This window comes from Clupea harengus, chromosome 23 (genome assembly GCF_900700415.2).
Source record: "Clupea harengus chromosome 23, Ch_v2.0.2, whole genome shotgun sequence".
In the NCBI taxonomy this organism is placed as follows: Eukaryota; Metazoa; Chordata; class Actinopteri; order Clupeiformes; family Clupeidae; genus Clupea; species Clupea harengus.
In genome coordinates, this window is record NC_045174.1 from 2,354,404 (window position 1) to 2,368,078 (window position 13,675).

The window sequence follows — 13,675 nt, forward strand, 5'->3', positions numbered from 1 at the left end:
GGTTGGGGTTCGGCAGACCATTCATATGTGATTATGTCTGAGAACTTTCTGCTGGACAGCTCATCAATTTGGCTTCCTGTGGGCACCCCCCCCCCCCACCCCCCACCCCCCAAAGGGATTGATGAAGACCACTGTTGTTTCGTCAGATAGGGGGCACAGACGAAATCGTCAAACACAAAAAAAATCCCAGCTCTGGTTTGGTAACATGTATTACCCTCGAGTGATATAAGGGAAGACAGAACATTTCTGACTGCACGGGTAAGAAGAAGAAGAAGAAGCAGCTCTATCTCCCCGCAGACACATCTCATTAAGGCTGAAAAACCAGTCCTGAGCCATCAAATGGCTTATCGATACAAAATAATTATAGTTCCATCATGACGGGGCCCAGTGTGAATTCATATTTCAATTATCTTAAATTGACATCCCATTCCTCCCTATGGCACTTTCACTTTCTGAGTGGGGGTGGGTGGGGTTGGGGGTAATCGCATAGTATTTTCAGTGTAATAAAAAAGAGAAAGAAATAATTTCCTTATTCCAAATTGTGTTTTCATGGAATATGAAATCCTATTATGTTAAAAGGAGCATATCTCCCAGGCACAAATGAGAGAGAGAGCGAGAGAGAGAGAGAGAGAGAGAGAGAGAGATGAGAGAGAGAGAGAGAGAGAGAGAGAGAGAGAGAGAGAAAAACTGCTGAGGTATGACCAAGACAGTCTGACAAGCTTTTTCCCTTGCTATGGAGTTTTGGTGAAATCATCATAAGCCTCTTCCTCTCAGCCAGAGAGGCCATGCCTGCTTCTCAAACAACTTACACATTTAGCTTAACAGGTAAGCAGTGTCATGTTGGCACACAGTCTAGGCGAAGTGACTCGGGGTTGTGAGCTTAGCTCAAAACAATGTCTGGATAACACAGCGCTTGACTGTGGAGAATTATTCACAAACATAAATGAGAGAAAAAAGAGAGCAAAGATCTAGACAAAAACAGTGAGAGACAGAGAGAGAGAGAGAGAGACTTTGCGGAAGCACACCTGGTGTTGCCTGCCACAGCACAGCATGTAGCAAACAGTCATAGCAGGATGTCAAAGTGTTCCCCCCAAAAAACTAGCTTTTGCCCGGGAGCTTACAGTAAAATATCACCAGAGGCAATTTCCAGCACTATCTCCTTCCTTCCTGTGCTTCTCAGAACATCCAGTATTAGCAGCAGGAAGTGAGAAATATCACCAGTACCTACATTAAAGCTAAGGCTAAGCTACTATATTAATTAATATGAAAAACAATGAGCTTCACTATTAATAAACCAAGAATTAAGTTCAAAACTAACATTCATATGTTCAAATTCCTTTATCTATTACATTTAGCTAGCATTGCTTAATGAAATCAATGAATGGCTGAACCACGCATCTCCACACACAGTAACATACAGTGACAAACACTTACATTGTGCTGTCCCCGAGCTCCTCGTACAGGTTGTTGGCGGCGGCACCCACACATTTGCCCACTGGCAGGGACATTTGGATCCGAGCTGTTTTTGCACATTCTGCCTGTCGCCTTCAATCACAGGAGTCAATAGCAGGTTATGAAACAGCCATAGAAAAGGCGTTTGTGTTACATCTAGAAGCATGTTTTTATAGTCACAAACTCAGAAACAATTTCAAACTCTATGAAAGTACATTTCTACAAGAGTATTAACGCAAGCTAAATGCTAGCGTCATGCTATAGCTTCGGTGGAAATACTAAGTTCAAAGAGACGAGCTCTCGAGTTATTGGGGTGAACACTTTTTCAATGTCAATACACTATGGGACTGAGACCATGGATCCGTTATATGAATCCAGTAAAAAGCCTGGTTCTTCTTTCACTTTCTCCACCCAAACTTTTCCTCCACTGTCTCCCGCTGAACTGTGACGGGAGGGGGGCACTAGACTGAGCACGTACACACCGATACAAATCTCAAATTCAGACAGCGACTCCCGTGTATTCAAAGAAACCAATTTTGCCCTAATATTTTTCATGCGCTGTCCTAGACTATAATATTATATTGTTTTCTTTTTTTTTCTTAAAGAAATAAAAGAGAGGGAGGGGTCCTGGAGCATATGTGCTTGGAATTGTGACGTGCTGAGAGAACTTGCTGTTTAACGTCTATGCAATATCTATCAAAGACAACATCATACTCACTCTTTAAATCTGAGGATGAGGATGATGAAGAAGCAGACGCCAATGCCAGGCAATGCAAGGAGGACACAAACATAGAAGGTCATTAGACTCATAAAAAAGTGATGTGCTGGGTCAACTGCATCCCTGCCAACTGCATCCCAACCAGCTGTAAACCTCCCAACAGCTCTATTGAGCCCATCAGGACGCTTGGCTAAGCTGCAGCAATACAACAACACTCATAAAAAAACCCACTGCACCTTCAGAGGACTCTATTCTATCGGGGATGGGTTTGATGATTGCTACGCTAGCTGTGTGCTGATCTGCTAACGTGCGCAGAATGTTACAATGGTCCTCTCTTTGGAGTGCACAACAATGATCCTCTAATATTTGTGTCGCGTGGTGTTAATTAAAAACTGCTTTCACGCCATGTGAGTGCAAGATTGGCAAGAGCCTTGTCAAAGTTACTGCATTTGATTGAGCATGACATCTCTTCAGAGGCACACGTAATTATCATGACTGGGTATGTGTGCACATCTCACGTGTGTTTGTAAGCATGCTTTTGTGTAGCATGTATAAATATGTGTGTATATTTGTGTGTGCATGTGTTTGCGTCAGCAGAGGTGTGTACTCACTGCCTGTAGGTGATGATGACAATGAGGATGGCGGGGATGCAGCAGAGGATGATGATGATGGCCAGGGCGAGGAGCGCGCCCTCCGTGTAGCCCACCGTCTGCACCGACTTCTTCACGTTGGCCACCAGGTCCGGCGTGCGGATCTCCAGGATGCGTCCGCCGCGGCCCAAATACGGCTGGAACTCCTTGTTGATGTCCAGCAGCTTCCCGTCCAGGAACCTTACGGAACATGCACAACGGGGACACGTGATTCATGTCTGGTCTTGGAACAAGTTTTTAGAACCGGCTATAGAGCTATCAGGAGACAAACAATTACCATCTCATCTTTGACCATCATACAAATGAATAAGCCTTCACACATGCATCTTTTAATAGAGGTCATTAAAGTTCCTCCTGCAGTAAATAGGGTGAACCCAAGAATAAAGAGGTCAATGATCAAAGGAGAGATTCTGTGGTTATAATTCCCGTCCAGGAACCTGCAGAACATACCCAACGCTGACACCATTCATGTCTGGTCTTGGAAGAAGTCTTACAACCGGCTGTATGGTCAGGGGGCAAACAATTACCATCTCATCTTTGACCATCATATAAGTGGATCAGCCTTCACAAATGAATCTTTTAATAGAGGGCACTAAATGTACTCCTCCTGCAGTAAGTAGGGTGAACCAGGAATAAAGAGGTCAATCATCAAAGGAGAGATTTTGTGGTCTTAAATCCTGCTCAGAAACCTGCAGCCACATGACGCAAATGGTGGCATCCTTCAAGTCCATTTGCCAAGAACAGGTTGTAAAGTCAGGGGACATTCTTGCATAAATCAACTATATTGTCATGTCACATAATGTTACACAGTTAACCACGGAGACCCATTATTTTGATCTACTGAGATCTCCTGTGTTTCTGTTATGAGCAATGACAGATGAATACATGACCCTGATATATCCTGTATGAGTCAAATCAATCCACTTTCACTACATATTAACATTAGCATTTGTTAAACCTTTCTTCTTTCCTTCACTCAAACACTCTCTTCCAATACAAAATAACAATTATGAGAGGATTTTCTTCTCCAAGGCCTCTCACTGCAGCTTCGTGTGAAGCACATCTAATTCATGTACTAACAGCCAGGCAGTTGACAGTTGGCAAACAGTGCCTAGGACGACATCAGGGAAGCTTTCGCACGACTTCGCCTCTCGCAGACAACAAATAACATATTACAACTGAGAAAGATCTAGGGGTGGATTAAGTCCTTACACACCGAGTGTTACTCCTTGTTTGTTGAGCGGTTTTAGGATTGAGGTGTAAACAGCTAACGGTGCCCCTTACCCATGGGAAGCTAGCTATCATAATATTGGTCAAGTGAGTGAGGTGAGTGAGTTATGAAGCAGGTGTTCTGAAGAACTGAGGAAAGGAGCACTGCCACACTGACTACCCGTCTCAGTGGGAATTAGAGGACATCAGCACTGCCTGTCAACAAACGTGCTTGCACACGTACCCTTGAGATGCATCCAAGTCTGCTGGGAATGGTTTAGCCCAAATGATATTTAATGCCAGACCTAGATATGACCAAGAGCACCTGACCACAACTCAGGGTCAGGCTGAGTTTGTTGATGATGGCGTGTGCAAATGGCCTGATGTGGGGAAAGGTGAGTGTCTAGGAAGTGTGTGTGTGTGTGTGTGGGGGGGGGAGAGGGGTTTGGGAACAGTGTTTCATTTTTGGCTTTGGGTTTACTGTGAATGTGTTCAAACACACGCTAATGGTCTGAGGAGGCAGTTTTTGGAGAACAAACATGGATGCTGGACAAAGGGTTACCATTTAAATCGAAATAAAAAGCGCACTCCTCTGTTTGCCCAAAGTGCACGCACCTCAGGTGTTACATGGGAACCTATTGTGATGGGGAAGTGGATGTGTGAAAACAGTCCCTCTGGGTGTGATAAGGGCGGTTCAGATGCTCATCTCAAATGGCTGAGAGGGTCCTGAGGGTATATGTAGGGGTGACTGTGTGTGTGTGTGTGTGTGTGTGTGTGTGTGTGTGTGTGTGTGTGTGTGTGTGTGTGGTAAAGGTCAACGTAAAACGAGAGCGTTAGAGATGTAGAGAAGAAAGAGGGAAGCAAGTATGAGAGAGGGAAAGAGAGGATGAGGAAGAGGAACAAGTGGATATGTCAAGAGTCGGGGAAGTAGAGGATGAATGGTGACAAAGGAGGAGAAAAGAAGGTGTGATGAAGAAGGCGGACACAGACAGAGGGAAGGATAGAGAAGAGGGATAGAGTTAGAGAGAGCAGGAGCATTGGGAATGAGAGACAGGAGAAAAGATGAACAAAGAGCAGACAATGAGACAGGCACCCACTTGTAGAGCTCCTGACGAGACAGTGCGCGATTGGTCAGGGGGTCGATGGCGTACACCATCAGGTCCGACTTGGTATAGTCCTCCTGCTCAAAGCTGTCTCCGTAGCGACGAGGCCCGATGGACTCCACTATGACTTTGGCCCCGGGGATTTGGTCTTGAACGTAGCGCTCCAGAATCCTACAGAAAGAAAGAGAAGAGAGAGAGAGAGAGAGAAAGGAAATGACATAATGACAGAGAGAGTGAGGATGAGGGGGGAGGAGAAGAAACACCCGTCAGGGAGCATATTTAAGGAAACCTTTTAAGAACAAAATGACTTTAGGGCTTTTCCACTGTCTTAATCTGCATATTCTGACTGTTACGATCCAGGCTTGTACAGACCGTAATAAAAGAGGGACACGACCAGCCAGTGAAGTTCAAACTAAAGAATTCATGAATCTTCAGACTCGAGAGAAATATGAATGTCTAGGGGATGGTAGGCTAGTGGCTGTGGATGCATATGTGGATAAATGCAATACCAGGCAATAACAGAGTGAGGCTGATGTATGAGTGTGAGTGTGAGTATGTGTGAGTGTGAGTGTGTGTATGAGTATGAATATGAATGTGAGTATGGGTGTGAGTGTGAGTGTGAGTGTGAGTATGGGTGTGAGTGAAATATAAATGTGTGAGTACCAGCGAATGATGTGTGTGTGTGAGTGAGTGTCGGGGACAGAGTGGATGTGTGAGTATTGGAATGTCTGTTAAGGGAGAGAGATCTTCTGGCCTTCATAGCCGACTTCCACTCCAGGTGTAGAGAATTACAAGGAACCACCTACGGCCTCCCTACACTCAATGTAAACGCACTACAGACCCTGCAGGGGGCGTTGAGGCTCGTCACACAGACACACACAAACACCTGGCTTTCCTGTTTCCCAAACTTCCCCTCGCAAGGCCCTGGAGTTTTGGTGAAAGAAAACACTCCTGAATGCTACTCCAGGCCTGTGTTTGATGTTTGCATCTCTGTGCTGCTGTGGTAGTGGGAGAATGTTTGATGTTTGCATCTCTGTGCTGCTGTGGTAGTGGGAGAATGCTTGATGGTTGCATCTCTGCATCTCTGCATCTCTGTGCGGCTGTGGTAGTGGGAGAATGCTTGATGGTTGCATCTCTGTGCTGCTGTGGTAGTGGGAGAATGTTTGATGTTTGCATCTCTGTGCTGCTGTGGTAGTGGGAGAATGTTTGATGTTTGCATCTCTGTGCTGCTGTGGTACTGGGAGAATGCTTGTTTCCGGTATGGCAGTAACGCTTCTGAATTGAGCTAGGAGTGATTGCTGTGGTCCGTGAATAGAACATGAAGTGAGATTGCACAAGTGCGCATTCAGATCCACACGCATTTCACACGCTGCCTCATTAAGCATTTGTGGGCATAATCATAATGACAACAACCACTCTGCACTCCCACACACACTGCAAGTGCGTTAGCATGCATGTATGCACATGTGTACATGCGACAGTGGACTGTGTAGGTGTGTGTGTGTGTGTGTGTGTATGTGTGTGTAGGGCCTTCCCAGGCAGGATTAGACACCCTGTGTATTCATTGTTTCACTGTCAGATGAATTTATGTTCATGCCCACACACACACATGCCCACACACAAACACACAGTGTGATCTTAATTCCTAGTGCCTAAGAGTGCCATAGTGGACACACCCAACACAAGCCCTTATTACCTGTCCCTGCCCCTTTGTCTGCCCACCAGGACAGCTCCTCAGGCTGAGGGCACTGGAGGGGAGAGGGTCACCATGAGAGGTGTCATTCGGGGGGGGGACAACTGTGGCATTGGTCTCAGAGTGAGAGAAAGGGAGGGAGGGAGGGAGGGAGATGGGCGAGGAAGGAGGGAGAGGACTGTGATGAAGTGTGTTTGGCACTTCAAAGCGAAAATGTCCTTGTCCCTCTCAGTGGGTGCCGATACCCCCACACAACCACAGCAGTCTCCACCAGGATCTCATCTCCCCGATGTGGCTGGCAATCCCTGCCAATTACCTGCGGTGGTCTGGATATTCCCTCGCCCGTGAAAGAGAGAGAGAGAGAGACTCCACAAAAAAAGAAGAAGAAACAGAAAAGGGGAAAAAAAAGAATGACAGAGCAAGAGAATGAGAGAAAATGACAAGGGGAGGAAAAGAAACGGGAGAGAGCGAAACAAGGGAAACCGCGAGGGAGACAGAGCGGAGACGAGATTGATGCCTTTCCCTCTCAGGGCGTTGGGGCGGTTGTGGAGGAGGCTGGGGGAGTGGAAGGGAGTGGAGAGGGGGGGATGGTGGTGGTGATGAGGACAGACAATTCGAGACAAGCGATGGCTGGCTGTCCACACAGCTGAGCCACCATCCCACCACCCCCTGCAGCCAAGATGGAGGCTTTTTTAGCGCCGGGGCGCTGGTTCAACGGGTTAGCGGAGGAGGGGGGTGGTGGGGGGGGGGGATCCGTCAGTCCGCTGTTGGTGCTTGAGAGTGTGTTTTGCCAGTGTGAAACTGGCACAGCAGGGGGGTTTGGTCACGCAGCAGGGGAGCAGGGTACTTGACTGGCTGTGGAGAGGGCACCGTGCCAGGGGTGAGAGAGCTAACCACCCTGCCCGCCTCAGATACGGACGCCAGCTTACTGATACATGCTGTCAGAAGCCACAATGAGAGTTCAAAAATCATGGTTTTCCCATTCAACTCTGTCTGTTGTTTCACTTATAATACAATTAATTGACATTACATTTAGCAGACGCTTCTATTCAATGTAACTGACCGCATCACACGTGTTTATTGGTATATGAGCTCCCTTGGTATTGAAACCATGACCTTGGTATTGTTAGCAACTTCCTCCAGTTCAGCTTCAGGAACATTTCACAACATTTCTGGGCTTTGAGTTCCCCTCATGCAGCATTTAATGTATCAAGCCAAGTAATGTTTTATCGTACTTAAAGTATTTCATATTTCACTCTGACCGTTATACTAAAGTTGGGATTCTAAAACCAGGGAATCAGAAAAAGTACCATGGAGGTTCAAGACATTCTTCTGTGTACAGAACATCCTGTTTAGCTGGAGACCTTGATGACACTTAGTGCAATAGATACTGGTTGGAACATGGATGCATCTTATGCCCGTAATTCTTTTAACGGTTATGGAACGATTGAATATCAAACAAAATGCGTCAGACTCCCCCATCAGTTCATTTCCCTCCTTTTCCTTGTCTGACATAGACCTCAGCATTGCTGGGAAGATGAGTGTCCACTCAGTACTTTCTAATTCCATGGATGAAGTTGCACTCTCCACCAAGCCAATAGAGCCTTAGAGAGCTCCTGATGTTCAAATAACTTTCTGGGCAAACATGAAGCTCTCCATCTGGCTAACTACAGGGGAGGACTGAGGGCACAGGTTCCATGGGAGTCTGTGTGTGTGTGTGTATGTGTACGTGTCGGTGTGTGTGTGTGTGTGTGCGTGTATGTGTGTGAGTGTGTATGTGTGTACTGGTGTGTCTGTATGTATATGTGAGTGAGTGTGTTTGTGGTTGTGTGTGTGAGAGAGAGAGTATATGCATGTGTGTGTGTGTGTGTGTGTGTGTATGTGTGTGTGCGTGTGTGTGCGGGAGGTGGAACTTGAAGTGGAGCACCACCCTCAGCGTTTAAGCCCCCGTGGAGTCGGCCCAGCAGGGCGCCACGTTTGATCTCAGCGAGAGAGACGGCGGGAATCAAACAGGCCCCTTTGATTCGGACGCTCCTCCCGTGTCCAGGGAGGTCTGGGCCAGGCAGAGCTGAAGCTGCTGCGCTGCTGCTGCTGGAGTAAGGGCCTCCCAGACTACGGGACTTTTCAGGGGCAGAGAAAAAGTGCTATTCGCATAGAAAGTGCTGGTCGCACTATGCACTTCATAGTACTCAACTGTGTGTACACAACTAGTCTTGGCTAGCCAGTGCTGGCGCACTGCTGTTTAGCAGGTACTTTAGCAGGCTCCTACTCGTGTTTACCCATCACAAACACACTCTCTCTGACTAACTAACAGGTCTTTAGCAGGTACTTTAGCTCCTACTCGTGTTTACTCATCACAAACACACTCTCTCTGACTAACTAACAGGTCTTTAGCAGGTACTTTAGCTCCTACTCGTGTTTACCCATCACAAACACACTCTCTCTGACTAACTAACAGGTCTTTAGCAGGTACTTTAGCTCATGTTCACTCATCACAAACACACTCTCTCTGACTAACTAACTGAGGTCTTTAGCAGGTACTTTAGCTCCTACTCATGTTCACTCATCACAAACACACTCTCTCTGACTAACTAACAGGTCTTTAGCAGGTACTTTAGCTCATGTTCACTCATCACAAACACACTCTCTCTGACTAACTAACTGAGGTCTTTAGCAGGTACTTTAGCTCCTACTCGTGTTTACTCATCACAAACACACTCTCTCTGACTAACTAACAGGTCTTTAGCAGGTACTTTAGCTCATGTTCACTCATCACAAACACACTCTCTCTGACTAACTAACTGAGGTCTTTAGCAGGTACTTTAGCTCATGTTTAGTCATCACAAACACACTGACCGTGGTTACATGGATTCGAATAACTGCCTTAGTCGGACTGAAATCGCATTATCCGTTTCATGTAAGCACCTTAGTCGGATCGTAGTCGGACCGCACATAGTCGGACTAACACCCCTGGATAACTCGATCCGATCCAGTTGATAGTTCGACTATTGCGGCATGTAACGGTGAATTGGATAAGGAACTGGACTTTGCGTCTTTGCGCATGCTTGAGATCCCGCCGCCATCCTCCCTCCCTCCCTGCCAGGTCGTGACCCGGAAGACGAAAGAGACGATACGTTGTCTCAGCTGTTCATACTAATGACACGTTTATTTATGAATATCCTGCAGACTGTCTCACAAGCTTATTCTTGTTGACTATGAACAAACATAACAGAAGAGGTCCGAAGATATGAGTACCTTTACAACCCCTCCTTAAAAACGTATAAGGACGTTCAAATTACGATACTTATGTGGTGCCAGTGTTGACAAAAACGTTGACTGCGACTGTTTGGACAGAGCGCGCTAATTCACCGAACAAATACTTTCATATTAATTTCCCACCACTTGTTAGTCATGTCATCCATTCATATCGATGTGAATCAATCAATACTAATACATCTTTAACTGTGATGTGTTTTTGTTTCATTTCACAACGTATTTACTGTATAATCAACGATAGCAGGTGCCCGCTTGTAAACAGTCCACATTTTATTTGCTTAAAACACACAGCAGTACTGTCAAATCAGAAAGCAAATCAGCTGTTAAAGGGCTGTTACCTGACCAAATACCTTTCAAACTCGGTGATAGTATTCACAACTAATTTGTTCTTCATTCTATCAAATATGATGAAGTGTGGTCCGCGACGGCCACAAGTAAATTATTGCGACATTTCTAACATACAACTCAGAACGAAGAGAACACAGCCAGTAGTAGCCTAATCTAATAAAGAGTTGTCTAATCTATTAACAAGGTCATGGATTGGTGGCTTAAGACAGGAACTATGAAAAGAAAATTAAATGAGAAAGCCTCAAACATAGACAAGGAGAAAGTGATTCAGCCTCATAGGGCATTATCTCGTCGCGGAGTTGCATTCAAAACACTGTGTTTTTCTCCCGCTGAGACAGCAAGATGATAACTAGGCTATATTCTGTGTTGTGTGACGTTGGATAATGACAGCTTTTAATTATGAAAAGTTGACTACTAGGATGGCTGTATTAATGCCAGTGGGCTAGCCTACTGTTGGTAGTGAAATACTGCGGTCAGTATGCGCATCGTTGTGTTTTGTGATGTCTGTCTGAGTGTGTGATGGGAGTATGAGGCTGTGAGCGAACTAGTTTGTAACATAACCAAGTCACGCATGGAGCAGGGTTCCAGATGCTTTGCCTTGCGCATTGTCATATCTATAACTAGCCTACTGGTACGTACAAAAGGAGAGCCCGCGAAAATCATGTGTGCGCTAACAATTGTCTGGCGCCAGGTCTTGGGTAGGAGGCATGTTGTTCCGGGGATATTTAGTTAAATGGTCCGCGAATTTCTTGGTCTGAAAAAGTTTGAGAAACACTGCTTTATAGACAATAACGATCATACACTCCCATTGCACTCAAACAACCACACTCAAACGAGGAGATATTGTATCAATTAGCCTATTAAGTACTGTATTTATTGATTGCAAAGAGTTCAACGTTACAGCAACATAACTTTGCTCCGGTCGCTAAATCTGATATATCCGTGTGCATCATCGCTCTCCCTCTCTCTCTCTGCCACACCCACCCTGTAACCTACGTGTTTATACATTATAGAAGCAAGACCATTATATTGTAACAAATCACGGAAGCGTGGTATATTTGTTATGGCTTTTTATTAAACACAAATCACTGTCACAATGGCACGGGCTTTATGCCCACGAACAGACTGTGCTACCGTCACCCACCTGTATAAGCTCTGTCCCAACACAGAACAACGACATGTAATTAGAACGGTAAGGAACATATAGCCTAGGGAACGTCATGCATAACATAAAGTATAACAGTATGCGCCCGCTGCACGGCATTACGGGGCGACTATGCCGACACGTTGTAATATTCTGGTTTAAAGTTAATGCTTGTGAAATCAGCTGTCACTCGACTATTACCTGACCAATACCTGTCAAACTCGGTCAGAAAAATATCATGAATGCATATTTATTACGATGGGGAAACTATAAAATCAGAGTACGGACAACTAATGCCCAGCGTTGACGATGCAGATATAGAGCTGGAAACAGCTAAATGAGCTACAGCCCAAATGCAGTGAGCTTTATCAAGCCCTGGAAAGTTCGGCACATTTGCCCGTTTCCACAGCGTCTGCTGAGCGGTCATTCAGTACAATGGGGCGTCTTAAGACATATCTTACGAAGTACGATGACTGACAAAAGACTGACTGGACTTGCTCTTATGAATATTCACACAGATTTGGAAATCGACAGCGAAGAAGTACTTAAACAATTTGATGCAACTTGCAGAAGGGCAATGCGTTTTGGCTGTAACCCATTATTTGCGCGCGTGTGTGTGTGTGAATGTGCATACGTTTCTCTCGCCTTTTATCTTTCACCTTTGAATAATGTAACTTATAAACACATCGGCCTGGCAGAAACAAACAAACAAACAAACAAACAACCCAAGAGGCAACACGCATTTCTGGACCGATGAACAGACGCGATTCATGCTCAATCAACTGTTGTTGTTATTGGTAGTGGTGAAGAGGTCAAGCGGAAAGGGCTGTATCACCACTAGTTGTAATAAAAACAGCGCCACCTATCGTATCGGATATGACATGCTTTCGGCCAATGATTCGATTTATTCACTGCCATGTACATTGGGATAATAGCACCTACCCTCGAAAGAAAGCATAGTCCGACTAAGCAAAGATTCGAATTATACCATCATGTAAACACACTGACTCTCTCTGACTAACTAGCTGAGGTCTTTAGCAGGTACTTTAGCTCCTACTCATGTTCACTCATCACAAACACACTCTCTCTGACTAACTAGCTGAGGTCTTTAGCAGGTACTTTAGCTCATGTTTAGTCATCACAAACACACTCTCTCTGACTAACTAACTGAGGTCTTTAGGGGACACTGGTGATGCGTTACCTCATCAGCTGGTCTTTGTTTTGCTCCACCATGGTCGGCGAGACGTTGGAGACGACTATTTGCATGTCCAGCTGGTTCACCACAGACACCTGGAGAAGAGAAAAGATGGCGTGAGAGAAATGCATATGCCACTAGTTGCAGTGTAACTGTTCAGTTACCCAGTGTGGTTACTGGATAGTAATAGCATACTGATATGCAATAATTAGGGTTTTGTATAATTAAGTAAAGTTAACTTGTTGTTATACTAAGTTATTCCACATACAAATTATGCTGGGTTTACCCTGTCCAATTTTACCATGGCCATTTCAGAATATGACTAACAATGTCTACTGTAATTAAATGCAGGCACGCTGTGAGCTGTTTCAACTCATTTCAAACACGTTTAAAATTGTAGTCACGCACTGTCCTCCTCAACACAACAGTGGTGGAGTGTGAGAATTCATCACACCCTCACACAGCATATGCCCGGCCTTAGCGACTGCCCGGCTCCCATGGTGACTGTACCATTCCTGTGCAGCGCACGTTATGACACTACCCTCCTGCATCCCTGGGACCCTCTACAGTGGAGTGTCCTCAAATAATCTCTTTGGTTACAGCTGCGCCAGGCATCCGCTACCCCCCCTCCCCCCTCTCCTCTCCTCTCGGTCAGTGTCCCTCATTTAATTCTGGCGGTACAATGGGTCTCACGGGAGGAACTTTGTTAACTGTCTGGCAAGCGGCTCTTCCAGGCTTGTTCCCATGAAACGAGGCAACCCTTCAAGAATTAGGAGAAGGAAATAGAATTCAAAAGACGGAGGGAGGGGGGAAAAAACGGGTAAAAAAAAAAAAAACTGAAGCATCTCTCTTCTCCTTTCCTCTTGTCTGGTCACGTTGTTCTTTAT

The 13,675-nt window shown here is 45.5% G+C and overlaps 1 protein-coding gene across 5 annotated transcripts in view; it reads right to left on the bottom strand.

The window, feature by feature from the left end:
- pcdh15b (protocadherin-related 15b) overlaps window positions 1–13,675 on the bottom strand; it is a 220,761-nt gene that overhangs the window by 17,653 nt on the left and 189,433 nt on the right. For all 5 annotated transcript variants that reach the window (XM_031560959.2, XM_031560956.1, XM_031560957.2 and 2 more), the window contains 5 exons: window positions 12,795–12,883; window positions 5,127–5,303; window positions 2,782–3,000; window positions 2,171–2,179; window positions 1,435–1,545 (listed from right to left, as the gene is read on the bottom strand). In XM_031560959.2, the coding sequence (XP_031416819.1) occupies window positions 1,435–1,545; window positions 2,171–2,179; window positions 2,782–3,000; window positions 5,127–5,303; window positions 12,795–12,883 (605 nt within the window). The remainder of the gene's footprint in view (window positions 1–1,434; window positions 1,546–2,170; window positions 2,180–2,781; window positions 3,001–5,126; window positions 5,304–12,794; window positions 12,884–13,675) is intronic.